At 43.8% G+C, this 20,512-nt stretch overlaps 1 protein-coding gene across 1 annotated transcript in view; it reads right to left on the bottom strand.

Annotated features, from left to right (window-relative positions):
* Positions 1-20,512, bottom strand: part of LOC144791155 (kyphoscoliosis peptidase-like) — a 799,432-nt gene that overhangs the window by 592,543 nt on the left and 186,377 nt on the right. Inside the window, exon 4 of the mRNA XM_078665811.1 lies at positions 705-822. Coding sequence (XP_078521937.1) covers positions 705-822 — 118 coding nt within the window. The remainder of the gene's footprint in view (positions 1-704; positions 823-20,512) is intronic.

Genomic DNA, 20,512 nt, shown 5'->3' with positions numbered 1-20,512 from the left:
TACTGTTACACAGGCTGGAGTTGGAATAGTAAATCATACTATTCCTAAGTCCAGCACCTCTAGCATCGCGGTGTAAAGACCGCGTTGTAACGTCATACATTCACTCCCCAATGGCTGTGAGGCATTTTGGTGGCTAATGTGGTGGGAAGACGAAGCTGGAGAATGATAGATCATCTTGTTTTGGCTCCTAGAGTTTTGGTCCTAGATCCTATAAAGTTAACAATTTACCCTCAAGAAAAGTGAAAACCTACTGCAGCAATTTTCTAACTTTTTATTCAGATAGTTCTGATTCTCGACAAAGCTCTCAAAGTGATCATTTTAATGTTAATTTCGATTCTCCGTGTGCCACTAGCAACAAAAGTAAAGGAACAACATTTTGGCCATTAGAAGCAAAAATCGTATTTTACCAGTATGCATATTTGTAAATGATGTGCTTCTCTACAGGGAGGGTGTTTCATCTATAACAAGAAGAGCTTTCATCAAACTCACAAGCAATACAAGGAATGTATCAGGAAAGCATAGGCGATTAAAATAGAAAGTGGTAGGTAGGAAAATTGGCTCTCAAAAACAAAGATAAGTGTACTAAGGACAAAATACACATTGTAAATCTGTCTCATCTCTGCATTCAGAAGGATAGGTGATTTGATTCTCCACTCAGATTCACTCTACATTGTAAATGTGGCATCAACCAGCTTCTACTTCACCTGCACAGCCGCTCGAAAAGTCTGGCATAGCCTATACAGACACCTTTCCTCATCTGCAGGATTATCTTGGGGTCCGGGGATCGTGCTGCTTCACTGTGATAGCCCACTGTGTCGTACTCTGTGGAGGAAATCAAAATTAACCTTGAACAAGCTATTATTGCCCTTGTTACAGCTTTCCTTTCCTCTGTACGAGAGGAACGCCTATTCTTTTTACCCTCAGAAACATTTCTACTGTCTTGTAAAGAGAGAGCACTTAGTAATATACGTTTGGTGGTAATGCTGTTCAGAAGCAGTGTGCATGTCAATGTCGTAACAACAGAGTCAACATGTCTGTGAAAAGGCATAGCCTCGTGTATTTCTCATTGCCATGTGTTATTTCAAGAATGCCATCCATCACTGCTTTGTATACTTACTGGTTAATACCAAGCCATGGAAATGTTAGCGGGGTAAGCACCAACATTCACGTTATACATAATTTTCACGAGGAACTCATCATTTGTGTGACTGATTACCTCCAATAATGTTCAGGGGGATATTGCTATTTATCATGCATGATAAATAATACACAGTTACCAAGGTACTTGTGATAGGGGCGTATATGAGGACCCTAGTCTGCCCGGATTAGATTTGAATGTGTAATGTGAATTTAAACCAACAATCTCAGAAGCAGTGCCTTTGCTCACTGAGCTGCCTTACAAATTCGCAAATCATCAGGGTTGATTCACAAAGGCATTTATGAATATCTAAAGTAGTAGTCCTGTAATACTATTTTCTGTACTCTTAAATCCCTTTGCAAAATATCTAATATGGGAATAAAATGGGAATATTCAGGAAGTAATTATATACCTAGTACAAATACAAAAGGCTAGGTCCTCTGCACTTTTATATAGAGTTGAACATTTTGAGCCAATCCCTGAGGATAAAAGTAGTAAACTGGTCTGCCATATTTAGAGTTTCTTCAGCCCAGGTGGGGAACTGTTGCTTACAGAATAGTAGCTGAAACAGTTGGAACACTTTCAGAGGGTATGGCATCACCAGTTCTTAGCGGATGAACCACTCCTGCACACTTTCTAAATGAGCCCTTGTTACTCCGTTTTTGCATGTGTTTTGATTGTGTCATCTTCTTTCAAACAGAGGAACTCAGTCACATCTCGAGGATATCCAGAATAAATGTGGATGGCGGATATTTAAATGTAAGAACTTACATTTTTTTGGCAATTCTGAAACATTTTGCCATTGGGTAGACGAATGCAGACCCGTAGATTTCCATGAGTGCAAGCTGTCTGGCAGATAAAATACTTATTGTCAGCTTACAGTAGGCTTAGAGCCTGTCCTTTGATTACTATCAGTTACAGTAGCTTTGTTGTCACGCCAATTTGCTAGATTTTTATTCAGTAGTTTTATGGGGTTTTGCCTCCTTTTCTTGCGTTTGCCTTTCCCAGGAGCATAAACTCATTACTTGTGTCTTTTCACAGCTTACTTATCAGGCACTAGTTTTTTATTTTTGGTTAAGCATTCCATAGGAGGGCATGTTTTTCAATGTGTCTCCCCTGATTACTTCTTCTTCCTGCTGCCATCCGTGTCTACGTTTTAGTTGTGTGCTTCTCCTCCTACATTGATTTCTCGTTTACGAGCTTCTTCTTCAAGTGATGCTTTTTCTCTCCCAACCGCCACTTTCCGTTGCTGCCCCTTCCCAACCTCCCTTTCCCCATTTCTGCACAGCATCTTGATGGTGCTGTACAGCAAGCATAAAAGACATAGGCACAGCCAATAGGTAACAATGGTGAGAGATATTGGCTTTGTCAATGCTTATTAAAATGTGATTTGTCACATATCATGCTATTCATCATGGTACAACTGTATTAATTGTTGAGAACCATGACAACCACAGCAGAACTGGTGCTATACAACACAGATAGCTTGCTTCAGCAGCACAATGGAGCAAGCAAGATAAAGGACGGACTTATCCCGAATCTGATTAGGTATTGGCTCTCATACAGGAGTCCAGTCACGGCTTTAATTGTAATGGATTACAAACTGGCAATGGCAATGGCAATGTTCAATGTTTTCATAGCTGAAATACTGCAACAACTGTACTCACCAAGAACGTTCAAGATTGTATGAATGTGTACAGTAAGAAATAAGCCCCTTTGAAAGTAATGGGGCAACAGGGTTATCTTAAAATATTCAACAAACATTTTTTAATGATCATATATCGTTAATCTAGTTGAAAGGGGATGTATTGTAGAAAATGTTAGCACATTCAGACTTAGAACAAAGCATTGATTTAGAAAGTGATAGACCATTTTACATATTATTATTCAACGTTTTAACAGTGTTTCTCAAGGTAATCTCCACATGAACACCAAGTTTGAACCAATGTGGAGAGAACATCTTGCCAGCAAGTTAGTAATATTTCCATGAGTAAAGAAAATAATTGTTTTAACAGGATTATATGGTTCTAATTTTGTTTACTTTTTTATGACTTGCCTTTTTACCCTGCTATTCAATGTCATTTTTACTAACATTTTACCCACATTTACACATGCTTTAAAGCTACAAATGGTCTATGTGAGTGCACTTGTGCTACCACTTAGCACTATTGCAGGTGTTACTATAGTATCAAAAACCATGCAAAACCTCAAGATTAAACACAATTGCATAGTATCGGAAGTGGACATTGTTTCAAGCTCATGCATATTTAAAGACTTTGGTATTTGCCACAATTTAATTTAAGATGGTAGTTTGATAGCTCTACATTTATGCTTTACACGATAATAATTAGCTGAAGATAAACATAAACCTCTTTGAATTGAAGATATATTAGTCATGCTAACATTACCTAGGAGGAGCCCATCTGCCAAACTCACTGCAAATGAACTCTGCCATAGTGAGTAAAAAGACTCATATAGGTGAAATTGTTGTGTTTCCAAACTTTGAGGATTATTATAGTGTAGCTATACACCAATTAACTGATTCTACCATGTAAAATAGATTGAATGCCAACTCTATAATGAGATTCACAGAATCTAAACTAGTAGCATGCTGGTAGGAAAAAGGACTACTGAATCATAATGAGTTCAAATACCTGAATTATACAAATAAAGTCGCACATGTTTTGTGTCTTTTGCCTCTTCATACTCCATTAGGACTTCTTGTTTCTTTCAAATCACTTTTGTTATTCATTCATAGCTGATTCACACTTCGTTTTTAGAGAACATTCTTACTGCACTGCAGATAGCCATTTTGAAGGAGCTCCCTATTGCACAAGGAGAACTAATAATTCTAGTTTCTCCTATTCCTCCACTACAATTGGTGTCAAAATCATATACACCAGCATTGGGTGCAGTGGGTCATGTCTTTAAGTGCAGTTTATGTAATATATGAGTATGATCAGATTTTGGACGCTCAAGAACGTGTTCAATATGCACAAAATATACCACAAACTCCCAATATCCTACCCAATAAAAACTGTACTTCCTTGGACTGCCACTGAACAGAAATACTCTGCGGTATGCGCTGCAGTGCAGGGAATTTGTAGAAAGACTGAAATTTACCTCAACCATATATGGCCAACCCATCCAGTAAACCCAAATTGTTATATATTGGTTGTTTTTTATTTATGTTGCCAAATCCGACAGGTTTAGTCACAAAGGAATGTTGATGCTCAAGCAGTCATAAAAGACTTGCAGTGACTAGTAACAATAGGCACAGTTCATACTTTTCATTCAGATAGTGGTCCTGCATTTACCACAAAGGATTTTAGGGATTCTATGTCTGCTCTGGGAGTATGCCTGCATTACTCACACCCATTTTAAGCAGAGGGAAATTAGTTAATTGAGCACACAGGTACACTTCAGCAAGCCTTTACTGCAAGGGTACTATGTAGAAGACTGAGTGGCTACATCATCTGTATGGAGTTTAGGAGTTCAGAGAACATCAAATAATACGACTAGAGGAGTATTAGGAGGTCACACTCCATATGAGATGCCCTTCAAAGTATCTTTGTATGTCTTGCTAGTTCTGGAAAGGTAGCATATGAAAAATAATTCGACCTGGAGCAACATCTGAATGTCTTGCTGAGTGTCCAAGAGGTCAGTGACAAGCTATCTTATTTTAAGCATTCCAACCCTGACTCTATGAAGATAATTTTCCTAATTAAATTATCAAAAGGAGGGAAAGAGAAGCTGCGATCCACTCGGCTTCCAAAGGTTAGTATACAAATCAAGGGGAGAGTGGACCACTTGTCCGTGTCACCAGGGTCTCAGATAGCGTGGCAAACCATTCTCTATACGTAAGTGCATTTGAACAAAAACACATACAGACCCCAACCAACCCTTTCCTTGGAGGAATCAAACTCTGGTGAAGTTACATAGATGACGTGATTATGATCTCGAATGATACTCGAGAAACACTCAATGAGTTTGTAGCCTGGATAAATACAAGGGACGAGTGCCTAAAATTCACATATACGGCAGATAATAAACAACTGGACTTCCTTGGCATTACAATCTTCACAGGAGGAGGAACTCTGCAATCCAAAACTTACTACAAATCAACAGCCCGAAACAGCATACTTTCATATGACAGTTTCCACCCTCGCCCTCTAAGGGAAAATCTACCATACAGGCAATTCTTGCGCCTGAAATGTAACTGTAGCAACCTGGGAGATTATAAGACACACGCGAAGGACTTGGAGAAGAAACTTATGAAGAGGAACTATCCCATCCAGACAATAAAGAAGTGACAAAAAAGAGCACGCAACCAACCAAGGGAGAACCTATTGCAAATAACAAGGAACTAGGAACCTGAAGACCTGTTGACCTGCGTTACCACATATAACACTGTATCAAATATCGTGAAAAAGATCATCAACAAGAACTTGAGGATCCTCACCTCAAACACTCTGAAATGGCTCAAATCTCGGTTTGCCAACAAACGAACCAGAAACATAAAAGACATCCTAGTGCACACAAGACTCAGTGTGATAACAAAGAAGAACACCATGACATCTGCATGGAATTTGGACCCAATAACTGGGCATTACCCTTGGGGTTAGTGCACCGTATGCAAACTGACGAAAGTGACGAGAAGCCTACAACTACTACCAAACCTGAAATGGGAACTACGTAATCATACGAACTGTAATACCACACATGTAGTATATATGATTACCTGCCCCTGTGACCTGCGGTATATAGGAATGACATGCCGTAAAATAAAACAACGCACTATTGAACACAGGAGTAACATCACATGCAAAAAAGCAACAACAAAGATGAGCAGACACTTCATTGAGCACAATCATCTCCCAGGAGACATCAACTGGGTGGTACTGGAGACTTTCCTTGCCAAGAACCATAATGCTGAACGTATCCTGTATGAAAAAGAACAACACTGGGTGGACCGCCTTAAAACTGACATGGAAGGGCTGAATGATATTATACTGTGGCACTCACTAGCATAAATGCTAATTATGAACTCAATTAAACCTAATGAAATTACAAACTATGATGCCCAGTCGGTTGAACTTTTGTCAATTACCTAACAAGAATAACATATACCAATCAATATCACTACTAAAATTAGATCGCTATTGCATTACAACTAGAAGGCGAAAAACACATATCAGCCATTCAGAGATATGTTATTTTATGTTATGTTATGTTATGTTATATATTGTCTTTTATAGCGCACGGCTACTCAAAAAGAGTGTCCCGGCGCTTTTATTGAAAACCTGTACCAGAGTAACACAACACAGCAATAAAAAACAGATCGGCGAAACAAAGAAACAGGATAAACAGCCTAAAGGGCAAAAAGCCAGGTTTTAAGGCCCTTCCTAAAGGTAAGCAGATTAGTGGCACCACGTAGAGCCAGAGGCAAAGTATTCCACAGCTGTGGCGCTAGCAACCTAAAGGAGCGGCCTCCAATACGAGCCCTTTTTACTCGCGGGACCACCGCAAGAAGCAGAGATTCAGATCTTAGAGGTCGGGCCGGGTGGTAAAAGGCGAGTCTCCTTTGGAGATACTGTGCTCCCACAGCATGAAGAGCCTTGTAGGCCAAGGTCAAAGCCTTGAAAACTATCCGCTTCTGGATAGGCAGCCAGTGGAGCGACTGCAGAAGGCCAGCAGCACTGACTCGTCTGTTCAGGCCATAAATAGCCCTCGCAGCCGAGTTCTGGACGACTTGCAGCCGCTGCAAAAGATATTCCGGCAGGCCCAGATAAAGGGCGTTGGAATAATCCAGTCTTGAACCAATCATGGCCTGCACTGTCATCTTCCTGTGCTCCTCTGAAAGTAGAGGCAGAAACTTCTGAAGCATCTTGAGGAGACCAAAACATGTTCCCGTTAGACCAAGGATCTGAGATCTTAACGTCAGACCCTTATCCATCTTGACCCCCAAGTTCTTAGCCAGCTGGGACGAGCAAGACGGGGGGAACATGTTTACAGGCCACCATGCCTGCCAATCCGGGTCGGAAGGACAGCCGAAGAAGAGTACCTCAGATTTTTCTGACTTGCACTTGAGGCTGTTCAGCTGGAACCATTTAAAAACAGCCCCAAGGCACTCACGGATACTCTCTCCATCAAAATCTCCTCCTTTCCTGCACGAAAAGAGGAGATGGGTATCATCGGCATAAGATACGATATGTCCAAGAGACTGAACTTTTGCCATCTTTAATGAAAAATTCGAATGTTGCTGGTATCAACCTACAGCTACCATCAATAGAGCTCCTCTTAACAATGTACGTATATGCACAAAATCATTGCACATCTAGAACACACAGAGTACCATACTGAACACCAACATTAAGGATGAACACAACAGCTAATTACCATTCGGAAAACTACTACCTTCCACTAAATAAAGTAAATATGAACCTAGCAATTCATCACAAAGCTATTTCTCAAATTTAGAACAACACTATGTTTCGACTGAACATAATACTGTCATACTCAACTTAGTCTTTCTTTTAACACACGTGAAAACAAATGCCAACCAACTTTGCCAACCATCAATAAACCACAGTCTATTGTCTATTTCGATACCTCGAGGTTCTGTAAAAACGCCTGGTGAACGTAACGGCGTTTTCCGGGAACCATCAACAGAGTCAGAACAAGTCGTTCCGACCGGACGCCGGTAAGCCAAGAAGAAACACACTTCGCAGAGAATCGGTAACCGAGAGTAAAAGGTTACTAATCTAAACTCCCCCTTGTCTCCAAATCAGCAAAAGACCGTCCAGACTCGGTGGCATCCCGATGTAAACTTATACAACTAATGTTGGAGGTAAAGATTTTTTCTGATATCTTACGTAGTTTAAGGAGCCTTAGTGAATTGCGATACCTCCAATTAGATGATCATGGCACATACTTAACTTAAAATACAAAGATGAGTCTAATATGAGTGCACTTATAACTAGTGACAAAGCTCGCAATTCTAAAAATAGCAACACTTTTTAAAAAAAACAATGACGTACCTGACACTAAAAGCCTAATGATAACATCCATTCCAAAACTAGCCGCATACTATGCCGGCAAATGAAAATAGATTGAAATGATTCCCTCCTGTGTACACCCAAGCGCCTTCCGACTATCAGTGCGCTAATATGCGGCAGCCTTTGAACTTCTGTAAGGCACGACTACCGCATTTTGATAACTTGAGCATCTTGCTAAACTCCTAATACTTGATAGAAATGACTTGAAGACCTTCTCTATAACACCAGAGATGGTCCACCATCTTTTTGAATAACGGGCCTGATTCTCTACACCGATGGCACCATTTAAAACCCTCACCCTTCTGAACATTTTTCTATTCTTGCATTACCTACTGGCATAAATGAAACGCCATTCACCCCACACATACCCTATTCCGAATTGAATCCCCAGGGACTATACTAATGATAAAAACGTAACAGCCAATTCGGATCAATAGAGACGTGTCAGCCACAATGACGCAATATTTCTCTATTATGTTTTTCTCTTTATCCTTTTCTTTCCAGGTACAGATAGCTTAGATCTGGCCCCATTGACAAAGGTGGTGAGTAATTCTATACCCCTTACTTCACAATTAAGAGCTACAATTTGGCTCTTACCTATCAGTCCTGATGAAAGCTTCTAGAGGTTCCAAGAGGCTGAAACATGTTGACCATGATGATCACAATCACCAGTGCGAGAGACCAGTAACTAGGTCTACACACGCACGACCCTGTTTTTAATTTCCAATTTCATATGCCTCGAGAATAAAACACAAGAGACTTACATTTAGGAATTTTAATTCACTTTTTTGAGCATCAGCACAACCCTTTTTATCTGTGGCCACTACTGTCAAACTAGTGGGTCCTCCTCCATGTGGAGGCCAGCATAACCTACAAAGGAAAAGACCCAATGATCATGCTGTTATGGTACACAAAGGCGGAGAATCAACATATACCGCCCAACGCCTGTGTCCGTATATGAGGGTTTTTTATAACAATGGCTTGCCATGCTATCTGAGACCCTGGTGACACAGGACAAGTGGTCCACTCTCCCCTTGATAATGTTCCTAAAGCAGCTGATCTGTGACTCCCAAGGTAGGTAAGCTAGTCCAAGAAAAGATTCCCAATAATCAAGTGTTTGGGATGTCATACAGACCTGTTCCAGTTCTTGAACAGGAGGGCAGAAACATCTTTGTGCTGCCCGGGACTAGAAGGATGGTATCAGGAACACCAGGGAATCCAATGAAGCTCGCTTCTGAGGGGTGGAATCATACCTCCCACACCGGTTACCGGTGTGGGGGCAACACCGGTTACCAGTGTTGGGGTATAATTCCACAATGTTTGACACCAAACACAATAGGGTTACTTGCAGCCATTTTAGAGATGGTCATCACGCGGTCACATAATGCCACTCTATATGTTGTAAATGGCTGCTGTACTAACAACCCAGGAGAATGGACTCCGTATGCTGCAGAGGTGTCCTGCTCATGTAGTGGCACCCTCTCACTTAGAACCAAGCAACCTGCCTTCAGGATTGCTAAGGCCTGCTATCGGAGTGACCCTTAGGTGTAGTAAACCTATATCTTAAGTAAGTGGTGCATGCATTAACTTTCACAGGCTGCCATGGCAGGCCATTAGTTTTATTTTGCATGGCCTCTTATGGGTGGCATAATACATGCTTCAGCCCATGGGAAGCCTCTGGGTACCTATGCCCTGGGTACATGGTACCATATACTAGGGACTGACAAGGGTACACCAGTAGCCAATCTGGAGTGTACCTAAGTACATAACATAACAGTTTAGGGAGAAAGCAGATAGACGGGGGGTGAACGACCTTTACAACGCGTTGTTACACTGCGATACATTTACATTGTGGTCATTATAACGCAAGTCGTTACAACGACTTGCGCTGGATGCTGCTATACACTAAGGAATAGTATGATTTACTATTACAACACCTTCCCTACTGTTACGTAGGCTGGAATTGGAATAGTAAATCATACTATTCCTAAATCCAGCACCCTCTAGCGCAAGTCATTGCAACCACTTGCTTTGTAATAACTGCGATGTAACATACCACAATGTAAATCATCGCGTTGTAACGTTACATATTCAGACTGGGGTACTGATTAGCAGGATCCCAGTCACACTAGTCAAAAACAGTATCACATTTAGCAAACAAGCATTTACAATGCAATGGTCTCGGCAATATTATAGTTAGAGCTATTGGCATTGCTCTTTTTAAAAAAAAAATTTTTTATCCCTAAATAAATGGCATTGTCATTTCTATTGGCAATAGCTTAATTGTTTGCATATGTGAGACTTGTTGCATTAGCAGAGAGAGAGTGAGGTATTGAAATAGAGAGAGAGTGAGGTAGTGAGAGTTAGGTAGTGAAAGAGTGAGGTAGTGAGGGAGAGGGATGTTGTGAGGTAGTGAGATTTAAGCAGAGAGTGATGTTGTGAGGTATTGAGATAGAGAGGTAGTGAACGAGAGAGTGAAAGTGAGTTAGTGAGATAGAAAGAGAGAGAGTGAGGTAGTGAGATAAAGAGTGAGTGAGGTAGTGAGTTAGAGAGAGAGAGTGAAGTTGTTATGTAGTGAGATAGAGAGTGAGGTAGTGAGAGAGTGAGGTAGTGATGTTTTGGAGAGAGAAGTCGTGATATTATGAGGTAGTGAGATAGATAGTGTGGAGTAGCGAGGTAGAGAGAGTGATGTAGTGAGAGAGAGTGAGGTAGATAGAGAGTGAGGTAGTGAGAGACAGGTAGAGCTATTGGCATTGCTCATGACATTTTTTTTAAAATTATAAATAAATAGCATTGTTATTTACATTGCCAACAGCTCTCACAGCCCACACAGCCCTCACAGCTCTCACAGCCCACACAGCTCACACAGCCCACACAGCCCACACAGCCCACACAGCTCTCACAGCTCTCACAGCCCACACATCTCTCACAGCCCACACAGCTCTCACAGCCCACACAGCTCTCACAGCTCTCACAGCTCTCACAGCCCAGACAGCTCTCACAGCTCTCACAGCCCACACATCTCTCACAGCCCACACAGCTCTCACAGCCATCACAGCCCACACAGCTCTCACACCCCACACAGCTCTCACAGCCCACACAGCTCTCACAGCCCACACAGCTCTCGCAGCCCACACACCTCTCGCAGCCCACACAGCTCTCACAGCCCACACAGCTCTCACAGCCCACACAGCCCACACAGCGCTCACAGCCCACTCAGCTTCCACAGCCCACACAGCTCTCACAGCCCACACAGCTCTCACAGCCCACATAGCTCTGACAAAGATAATACCAGCAGCGAACAAGCACTGACAAAGACAATAACGGCAGCAAACAAACACTGGCAAAGACAATAACGGCAGCAAAGAAGCAAAGGCAATACCAGCAGCAAACAAACACTGGCAAATATATTACAATCAGGGGGGCAGGGGCACAAAAAATGGCACAATCAGGGGACAGAAGGCACGACAAACGGCACAATCAGAGGGCAGAAGGCAAGAAAAAATGGCACAATCAGTGGGCAGAAGGCAAGAAAAACGAGTGCACAGCTCGCATAGCTCACACAGCTTTCACAGCCCTCACAGCTCTCACAGTCACAGCCCACACAGCCCACACATTTTTGGGTTTATAAAGATTTTTTTGTGATGGTTATATTTTTGGGGAAAGGAAAAATAGCCCTTGTTTCTGGAAAAAATTGGCAAGAAAGTACAAAATGGAAAGTAAGAACTAGGATTAATTATTTTTTTTTTTTTAAGTTTCTGTGGATTTGCTTTATACCTTTAACGTTTGTAAAGCGTTTTGACAATTTGTTGTGTCTGGTTCATGCTGTACAAATCTGCAAATAAATAAATGTAAATATTTCATGGTCAATTAGTTCTAGTTGCCTTCAACTACGCTTAATTCACAAGTGTGCTGCAGCAAAGAACATCAGACTGGGCTTACTTGCTGGACTCGAACTCCCCAGTACTCCAACTGTACTCTGTCTTGAGCGAGGCTCCAGCAGCGCCTTGGAAAGCTCCGTGAAGAATAAACAATAGAGGCAATGCAAGGCGAACAAAAGAAAAGAGCAGGAAAGGGTGAGCAGACTGAGCAAAGGAGGGCGAGTAAAAGCGAGAGAGAGTAAGTCAGAGAGGTAGGACCAGGGTAATTATTAGCTGAGGGAGAGAATAGAGATAAGAGGAGGGTATGGAAGGACGACGAAAGCAAGGGAGGGACACGTCTAGGGAAATAATAGACTGGCTGTGGGAGGGACAGGAAGCAGAGACTGCGAGGGGAGTAAACACAAGAGGCAGCCAGGGAGGGCGGTCGGTGAAGGCTCTGGCTGCTGCCATCCAGATGAGGAGCTGTACCTGTGCCAGGTGTGTATATGCATCAGCCTTGACAGAGGGCAGCGGGTGACTGCACAGGCTGACTAAGTGCCAAATGTCTGATATTAGAAGAAAACACAAGACATGCAGTGGGACTGGAAGGGGTGGGGCCATGATCCGGGTCATACACTTTCCCAGGATGTGCACATTTCAAACGCTGTTTCTATGACACAACTTTAGAAGCTATGAAGAGGAGGGTGGAGGGTGTGAATTCTGAAATGGGTCGATTTTACAAAATGAAACCCAAAAAAAGATGCTTGCGCTCACTAGCTGGCAATGTGTCTTCATTGCAGAGCAACAGCGTAGTGCAGTGATAGCGATCAGTGTCTCAGCTAGTGAGGTCTGGTAGTGCCATGCTCAATCAGCAGTGCGTGTTGGTGCGTCACTATCTGCACGTGCCCGTGAAAATGTATGCCAGTCTCTGTTGGTCTGTGGTTAGTGAGTATTGGAGTATGTATGTGTGCGTCTGTTTGTTCTGGTTGTCACACACAATCATTACATTCTTCAAAGATGGAAAGAAAAGATCAGTGCAGAAGCGCAGGGTCTTCTTATAAGCCACCCACGTAGAAGGGAACTTCTTTATTTCATGTTAGGCCGTTAGGTTACAGCACAGCAGGTAGGCCCTGTCAGGGCTCTATCCTCCCTCCAACTGTATCTCTTTTCTCCCCTACATACTCTGGTTCCAGTGCATGATTCATGTTAGCATGCCAGATACCGGCTCGGACATACATGGGATAGGGACAATCAGGATTCTACAGTCAGTTACATGTTACACGAAAACAGAGAACAGTAACGGCGGTGCTGGTCATAACGTCATCTCACCGAAGGCAGTGGGGATAGAGAGGAGCTGAACAGCAGAGGGATGGAAATAACAATGGGAGACAAGGCAGGGGGCAGAGATAGAGAGACGGGGAGTGAAAACAGAGAACAGTAACGGCGGTGCTGGTCATAACGTCATCTCACCGAAGGCAGTGGGGATAGAGAGGAGCTGAACAGCAGAGGGATGGAAATAACAATGGGAGAAAAGGCAGGGGGCAGAGATAGAGCGACGGGGAGTGAAAACAGAGAACAGTAACGGCGGTGCTGGTCATAACGTCATCTCACCGAAGGCAGTGGGGATAGAGAGGAGCTGAACAGCAGAGGGATGGAAAGAACAATGGGAGACAAGGCAGGGGGCAGAGATAGAGCGACAGGGAGTGAAAACAGAGAACAGTAGCAGCAGTGCTGGTCATAACGTCATCTCACCGAAGGCAGTGGGGATATAGCACAATCCTCGCATTTGTTCTGCAGCTCTCCTGAGGGTGGTGATAGCACAGACCGAGCCGCGGATGATGTAACGCGCGCTATCCTTTGCCCCCCACCGGATTTGTTTGAATTTCTTTGAAGTCAACCGTGGTGATTAGTGCGTGTTACAAACCTGCAGTGACCTGATAATACGTATTCCGCAATCCTACTTTTCATTAATTCAGACATATAATGCGATAGAATTCTAATCCGATGTTGAAGCAGACCTGGCGGGTGTTTAAGGTGCGGTGAGTGGCGGCCCGACCTGTCTCTGGCCCGCGGCTGCAGGCTTGGGCGGGGGGAGTCGGTTCGCGGCCTGCAGCTCCGGTGATCGCGCGCTGGGGGGCAGTGGCCCTGGAGTGGTGAGACCCTCCCTACATACCGGTGGCTCTTGGTGCTGGCATGGGAGTGACGGTGCTGAATAACGTCTGAGTCACAGCTGTGGGCGATTCATCACAGCTGAGGCCCCCGCTGCGTCTCTGCAACATGGCAGCCGCCACTGTATAGCGGCTGGTGCTGCCTGCTCTACTCCCGGGTCGCGAGCCTGGTCTGCCCACGGCATCTACCGTGCGCTGGACCACTTCTACTGGGGCCCGGGGGCTGCCCATGCCTACATCTGACACCTGGCATCAGCAGAGGGCTGAGGTGGAGACTCAGCAGCCCGTATTATCGGCGGGCTCATGTGGCGGAGTGCGTAGATGTGTTGGCGTACTGAGACTGCCTGGAGGGGCTTCGTACAGCACCTACGTTAACTGCCCCCAAAAAGAAGACACTGTGCTGCGTTCGAGTTGCGGTGAGTGGCGGCACAACCTGTCTCTGGCCCGCGGCTGCAGGCCTGGGCAGGGAGGGAGTTCGCAGCCTGCAGCTCCGGCGATCGCGCGCTGGGGGGCAGCGGCCCTAGAGTGGTGAGACCCTCCCTACATATCGGTGGCTCTTGGTGCTGGTGCTGCGCCCCACAATAGGATGCTGAGACCTGCGTGCTTCATCTGGCCATTCGAGAAGTGGATTGCGGGGCCCGGAGTGCTTGCGCCATTTTCACTCACAGCGAGCACGTGTGGGGAGCAGCGAGTCGGAGAGCAGCCATTGTAGCCCCTTTCCTATCTAAGCCTGCGGCCCTGCATGGGATTCAAAACAATCAGGGGGAAGAAGGCAAGAGGACAGCGAGGAACGGCTGACCTTCACTGCGAAGGAAACAAAATGGCGGCCCAAAGCTCCAAAAATGTTCGGAATCGGGGGCGTGTTTTTGTGGTTCTGATTGACAGACAACGTCACTGTCTAAAGAACAGCAAAACTTACGCCTCCGAATCCGAAAGAGACGGGGCTAAATTGGAGTGACGGCTCTCTCCTCCAATGGCTGGCCTCCGTTTAGGAAGCCAGCCAATGGAGGAGAGACGAAAAGAGAGGCGGGATAAAGCAGCCACTCTAAGAAACAATAATTCCCCGGACTTCCGGCTTGGCCTACGGTCCCTCAACCTAAAAATGGGGGTAACCATAAGAAGCAGATCCTACTTTCCTATAAACCATCTTACCTTTGGACTGCCTTGCTGATGCAACAGTCGGTAGATGATGGACTGAATCTTCTTTGCCGAACCACCTTCCATTTTTCCCATTTCTTTGTTCCTATACTTATGCTAATGGACTCACTCTCAATGAACTTCAAATTTGAACCCTTTCCCTCTTCATAGGACTTGAGCTGTTTGACAATGAGCTATCTCTCTGGGTTAATGGTGGTAGGACTCTATAACTCTGTAGCTGATTTCAATTCCTAGCCATCCTAAAAAGCCGGATTAAGTGTTTGGCATTTTTATAAAAGCTGTGATATTCTTAACTGAACTTCTTAAGAATTTGCTTGAGGACCCTTTTTTCCCATTTCCAAGTGAGAAGCCCACCCCCCACCCTCCCAGGCATCTTCTGTATACAAGAGACCCACCTACCATGTTCCAAGAATCATTTGCTCTAATATAAGAGGGTATGATTTGTTGGCATGCTCCACACAACCATCTAATTTCAGAGGAGTGGCTATAATGGCCAAGTTGTGTTTCGGGGGGCAGTCGTCATTTGGCAGATATACATGGCCGGTGGGTATTGGTTGAACTGGAGCTGGGTTTTACACTATACACTATATATGGATCCAATCAGGATGACCCGGAAGTCTTTGATAATATGGAGTTAGAACTAGTGAATTTGCCAAGCCCCCTTGTAGTCTGTGGGGATTTTAATATCGCAGCAGATTTTACAGAGGTGGGTATGAACACCCCACATCAGGGCCGCTAGGGTATTTCGAGCTGTGAGCTCATTGACTAAAACCCCCATGGGCTGTTGGATGTGTGGGGGGGAAAGGAGCCTAATAACCCTGGGTTTACGTTTTTCTCTTGTCCCTTTAAACATTTTTCCAAATTGGATTATGTTTTTATTTCAGTTATGGAGGCAAGCAGAATAGAAATTAGAAAGCTACTGAACGTCATCTCTGACCATAATCCATGAATCCTAGAATATGATATTGATATTGTACCTAGGCCTCCTTTAAGGTGGAACTTTGAGAGGATACTGCTAGCTGACAGCAAATTCATTGAACATTTAAAGAGTTGGGCTCAAAACGTTTTTGATACTAATCGTTACAGCACATCCCGAAATATGGTATGGGACTAGTTGAAAGCAACTTTGAGAGGGGAGGTAATTAGCTATTCCACCAGGCTGAGGAGAGAAGCTAAGGCCCAGAATGAGAACCTCCTGACCCAACTGGCAGAGGCAGAAGAATTACATGTTAGAAATATAGCTGGGGGGGTCACTGAGAGCCACCAGAAAGTCTTGGTTATTAAAGGTGAGTTAAACAAACTGATAGCTCAAAGAGCAGCTGATGAATATCAACTACATAGGGGAACGATGTATGAAACTGGGGAACAGGCGGGAAAACTTTTGGCTCTAAGGATCAAGCAGCAGGGTAGCAGGAATGCTATTAAAAGCATTTGTGAGGGGGGCCGGGACTATTCAGATCCAGAGGAGATTTGAGATGTTTTTAAGAATTATTATCAGGCTCTATATAAAGAGGAGGCCTAGGACAGACTTTTCTAGCTCAATGTGTGATGATTTGGGCCCTAATTTGACTGAGCAGGATAGACTGGCGCTAGATGAAGATCTATCACGGGAGGAAATAGTTGAATCAATACAGGCTCTAGCATCAGGGAAAGCCGTAGGACCAGATGGTATACCACTTGAAGTATATAAGTGTTTACAGGATATTATAGCACCCATGATGGTAGATTTATTCAATGGCATAATCTATACAAAGGACATTCCGAACTCATGGAAAGAGACAAACATTATTGTGTTTCACAAAAAGGAGGACCCCGGAGCTTACCGGCCAATATCCCTCATAAATTCTGATACTAAGATATATGCTAAGGTCTTGGCCAAAAGGCTAGGAGGGGTCATTGCCGGGTTGGTCTCTCCGTGGCAGCATGAGTTTATCCCAGGTCGAGGAACAACAAACCATATTAGGGGCGGATGGCAATGAACCTTCTGGATGCTGAGAAGGCCTTTGACCGTGTGACATGGAATTTTTTATGGGGGATATTGGAACGAAGGGGCTTTGGCCCCAAGATAATGAGAGCCGTCAAAGCTATGTATGCCGAACCTAGGGCTAGGATTCAGTTGATGGGGAGCAGTTTGGAAGAAATTTTAATTTCTCGTGTGACTCGGCAGGGCTGCCCCTGTTCTCCAATTTATTTTGCCCTCTACATCGATCCACTGATTCGTAGAATTTTAGGCTCCGAGGCTATCAAACCAGTAGTGTGTAAGGGCCATGAGACCAAACTTTTGGCCTATGCCGATGATCTGGCTATAATTACCACAGATCCAGCTGCGGCAATGATAGCTCTCATGCGTATGGCTAGGGATTATGGTAGTTATTCGGGTTATCGCCTGAATGAAAACAAAACCCAATTAGTTTGCACCGATAATGTGGAAAGACAGGATGGGAGTTATGTTGACTCGGCAATCTATTTAGGGGTTAGGATAACATCGGTAATCAATTTAATTATTGAAGAGAATTTTGCTCCGCTGGTTGCGTCTATTGTACAGGAGTTAAAAAGAATAGATACCATCCATCTATCTATAATAGATCGAGCCAACGGTTTGAAGATGACTATGCTCCCTAAAATTCTATATCTCTTTCGTTCGATCCCATTTGTGGTAGGAGAGGGTTGGATAAAGAATATAGAGTCAGTATTGGCGAATTTTATCTGGCGCTTCGGTAAAATCAGAAGATCTATGAAGTATCTATCGCTTCCACAAGAAAGAGAAGGGCTAGCTGCCCCCAACATTAGATTTTACCATTGGGCCTGTATACTGAGCCAGATGGCTATATTATTTGATCCTGCTGTTAACCCCGCCGAGTCTTCTCATGGGAGGGGTAAGCCTCTATCCATTTTTGAACTGTTTGTCGGTAGGGATGCTTCTGGTCTGCTGCTGCATAGAACAGAGAGATGTTTCTACAGTAAAACTCGGTATAAGGTAATGGTTGGAATCTGGAGAATATGGAAAGCTGCCCAGAAAGTATTGGTAATTCCGAAAATTTATTATTATACGCTATTGTGGAATTCTAGAATTTTCCTGCAGTTTAGTAATGATAGGATGGGGCATGTTTGGGAGCAACAAGGAATTAGAACAGTAGGTGATATTTTTTATATGGATATGGATAACCTAATGAGTTTCACCGCTATCCAATGTAAATTTGGTATTCCATCCAATCATGGGTTTAAATACCTCCAGATTTACCAAACACTTTTGGGCATTAGACCTCGTATTCACCCAGGCGGTAGAATACATGTGATTGACTATCTATTAGAAGGTGGAGCTAGAATTAAAGTGATTTATAAATCCTTAATCGATCTGGTACAAGATGATATGGATATATATGAGACCTCTTGGATGGGGAAACTGGGGGATTCTGATCTTGATTTAGATAAAGCATTACAACTTGTGCGCAAATTGTTTCGATCTACGAATTTAAGAGCACAACAGTATAAAGTTCTCTTTAATTTGTATTTTACCCCTGCTAAGTTATTTTAATGGGGTAAAAGGGAGGATGACAAATGCCCAAGGTGCCAGGAAGGGCCGGCTAACATGATCCACATGTTTTATCACTGTGAAAATTGAAAGGGAATCTGCGCTGAAATCGAGAAGTTCTGGGAGGGGCTGCTAGGTACCAAGATCATTCTATCCCCTACCCTTATGATATCAGGTTCCGATAGAAATCTAGCCCTTGACAGTGATAAGGAGGCCTTTGTGTTCATATGTGTGGCAGTCCTTCGGATCTTGGTGGCGGCAGGATGGAAGGACAGTGCAGCACCTACTTTCCAGATGAGGCTAGCTAGGCTTTTGGGCATTCATAACATGGAGTCCTCTCTTTATAATCGGAGAGGTAGGAGGATCAGGAGATGGGCTTCCGCATCTGGGCTCCCCTTGCTGAGTGGAGAGAGTCCTCCAATTAGGGTACCCTAGTGTATAGAGTATATATATATGAATTTGTTCTCCTAATTTTATTCTATCATATCAATCAAATATTTATATATTATGTATTTCTGCCAATTATCTAATGTTTAAGTATGTTTGTACCACTGTAATGATTATATGAAGTATTTTAATGTATTGATGTGTCTATTGTACCGTACCAGGTATAAGAATAAAAAAAAGAAAAGAAAAAAAAGAATTTCCTTGTGGCAGCGAACTATGAATCTTTAATAAAATTACCAAATAATCGAATTATCTGTCTGAGCCTGTTATTGAGTCCAGTTGGTTCTCTTATTCAAATTGTGCTGTAACTAATGATGGGTTTGAGAGTGGTGTACTTAAACCTAATCTCTAATTTGTGAGCTGGCTGTCAATTAATGGTCCTCATTGATGAGCGAACGAGGAGTTTGGTCACCCTAATTTTCGTCCCTCCTATCGGCAGTGAAAGATTCATCAGGAGATCATTGCTTCGTGGTTTTATATGGAAGTGCTACAGATTTTCTTAACATAAAAGGCCCATTGTGGTTAGAACAGTAGGGATAGGCGCATGTAAAAAGAAATTCCACCACGCTTCACGCTACAACAGATTATGTAGCAAAGCTATGGTTCTGCCTAGTGAAGGGAGATTTTAGGGTGCCAAATTAAGGGCCTGATTACAAGTTTGGTTGTTCATAGGACAGCCCAACCTGTGGTGGCGGACCGATCACCGCCACACTACGGCACCGTGTACCACATTAAGAGTGTGGCAGTCAGACCGCCACAGGGCTACTGCATCCATTCGGGATGTCTGGCCCTGTGGTGGTGGTGCAACAGTCAGAGGAAGTAATATGCTGGCTGTGCTGCTGCGGCACCACCGAGCAGAATACGAGTTGCCGTCCTGCCATCCTTTTGATGGCAGTGAGCCTGCCTTGGAAAGGGTGGCAGAGAGGTTACTCAGGGGGCGCTTACAGGGCCCTCAGTTACCTCTGTGCCTGGGGTGCATGCAGAGGGTGATATGTTGTGCCCCCCTATATTTTAGCACCCCCAGTTCCTGGACGTGAAGGATGCATGACTTGATGCATTTCTTCCCATGCAGGAACATGCTACGGCAGTGCTTGTCTAAGGCACTCCTATTAGCCTCAGACAGGCACTGCCATGACACCGTCTGTCCGCAC

This window comes from Lissotriton helveticus, chromosome 11, assembly GCF_964261635.1.
Source record: "Lissotriton helveticus chromosome 11, aLisHel1.1, whole genome shotgun sequence".
NCBI classification, from domain to species: Eukaryota; Metazoa; Chordata; class Amphibia; order Caudata; family Salamandridae; genus Lissotriton; species Lissotriton helveticus.
Note: the sequence above shows the minus strand (reverse complement) of the source record. Positions and strands in the feature narration are given on the sequence as shown.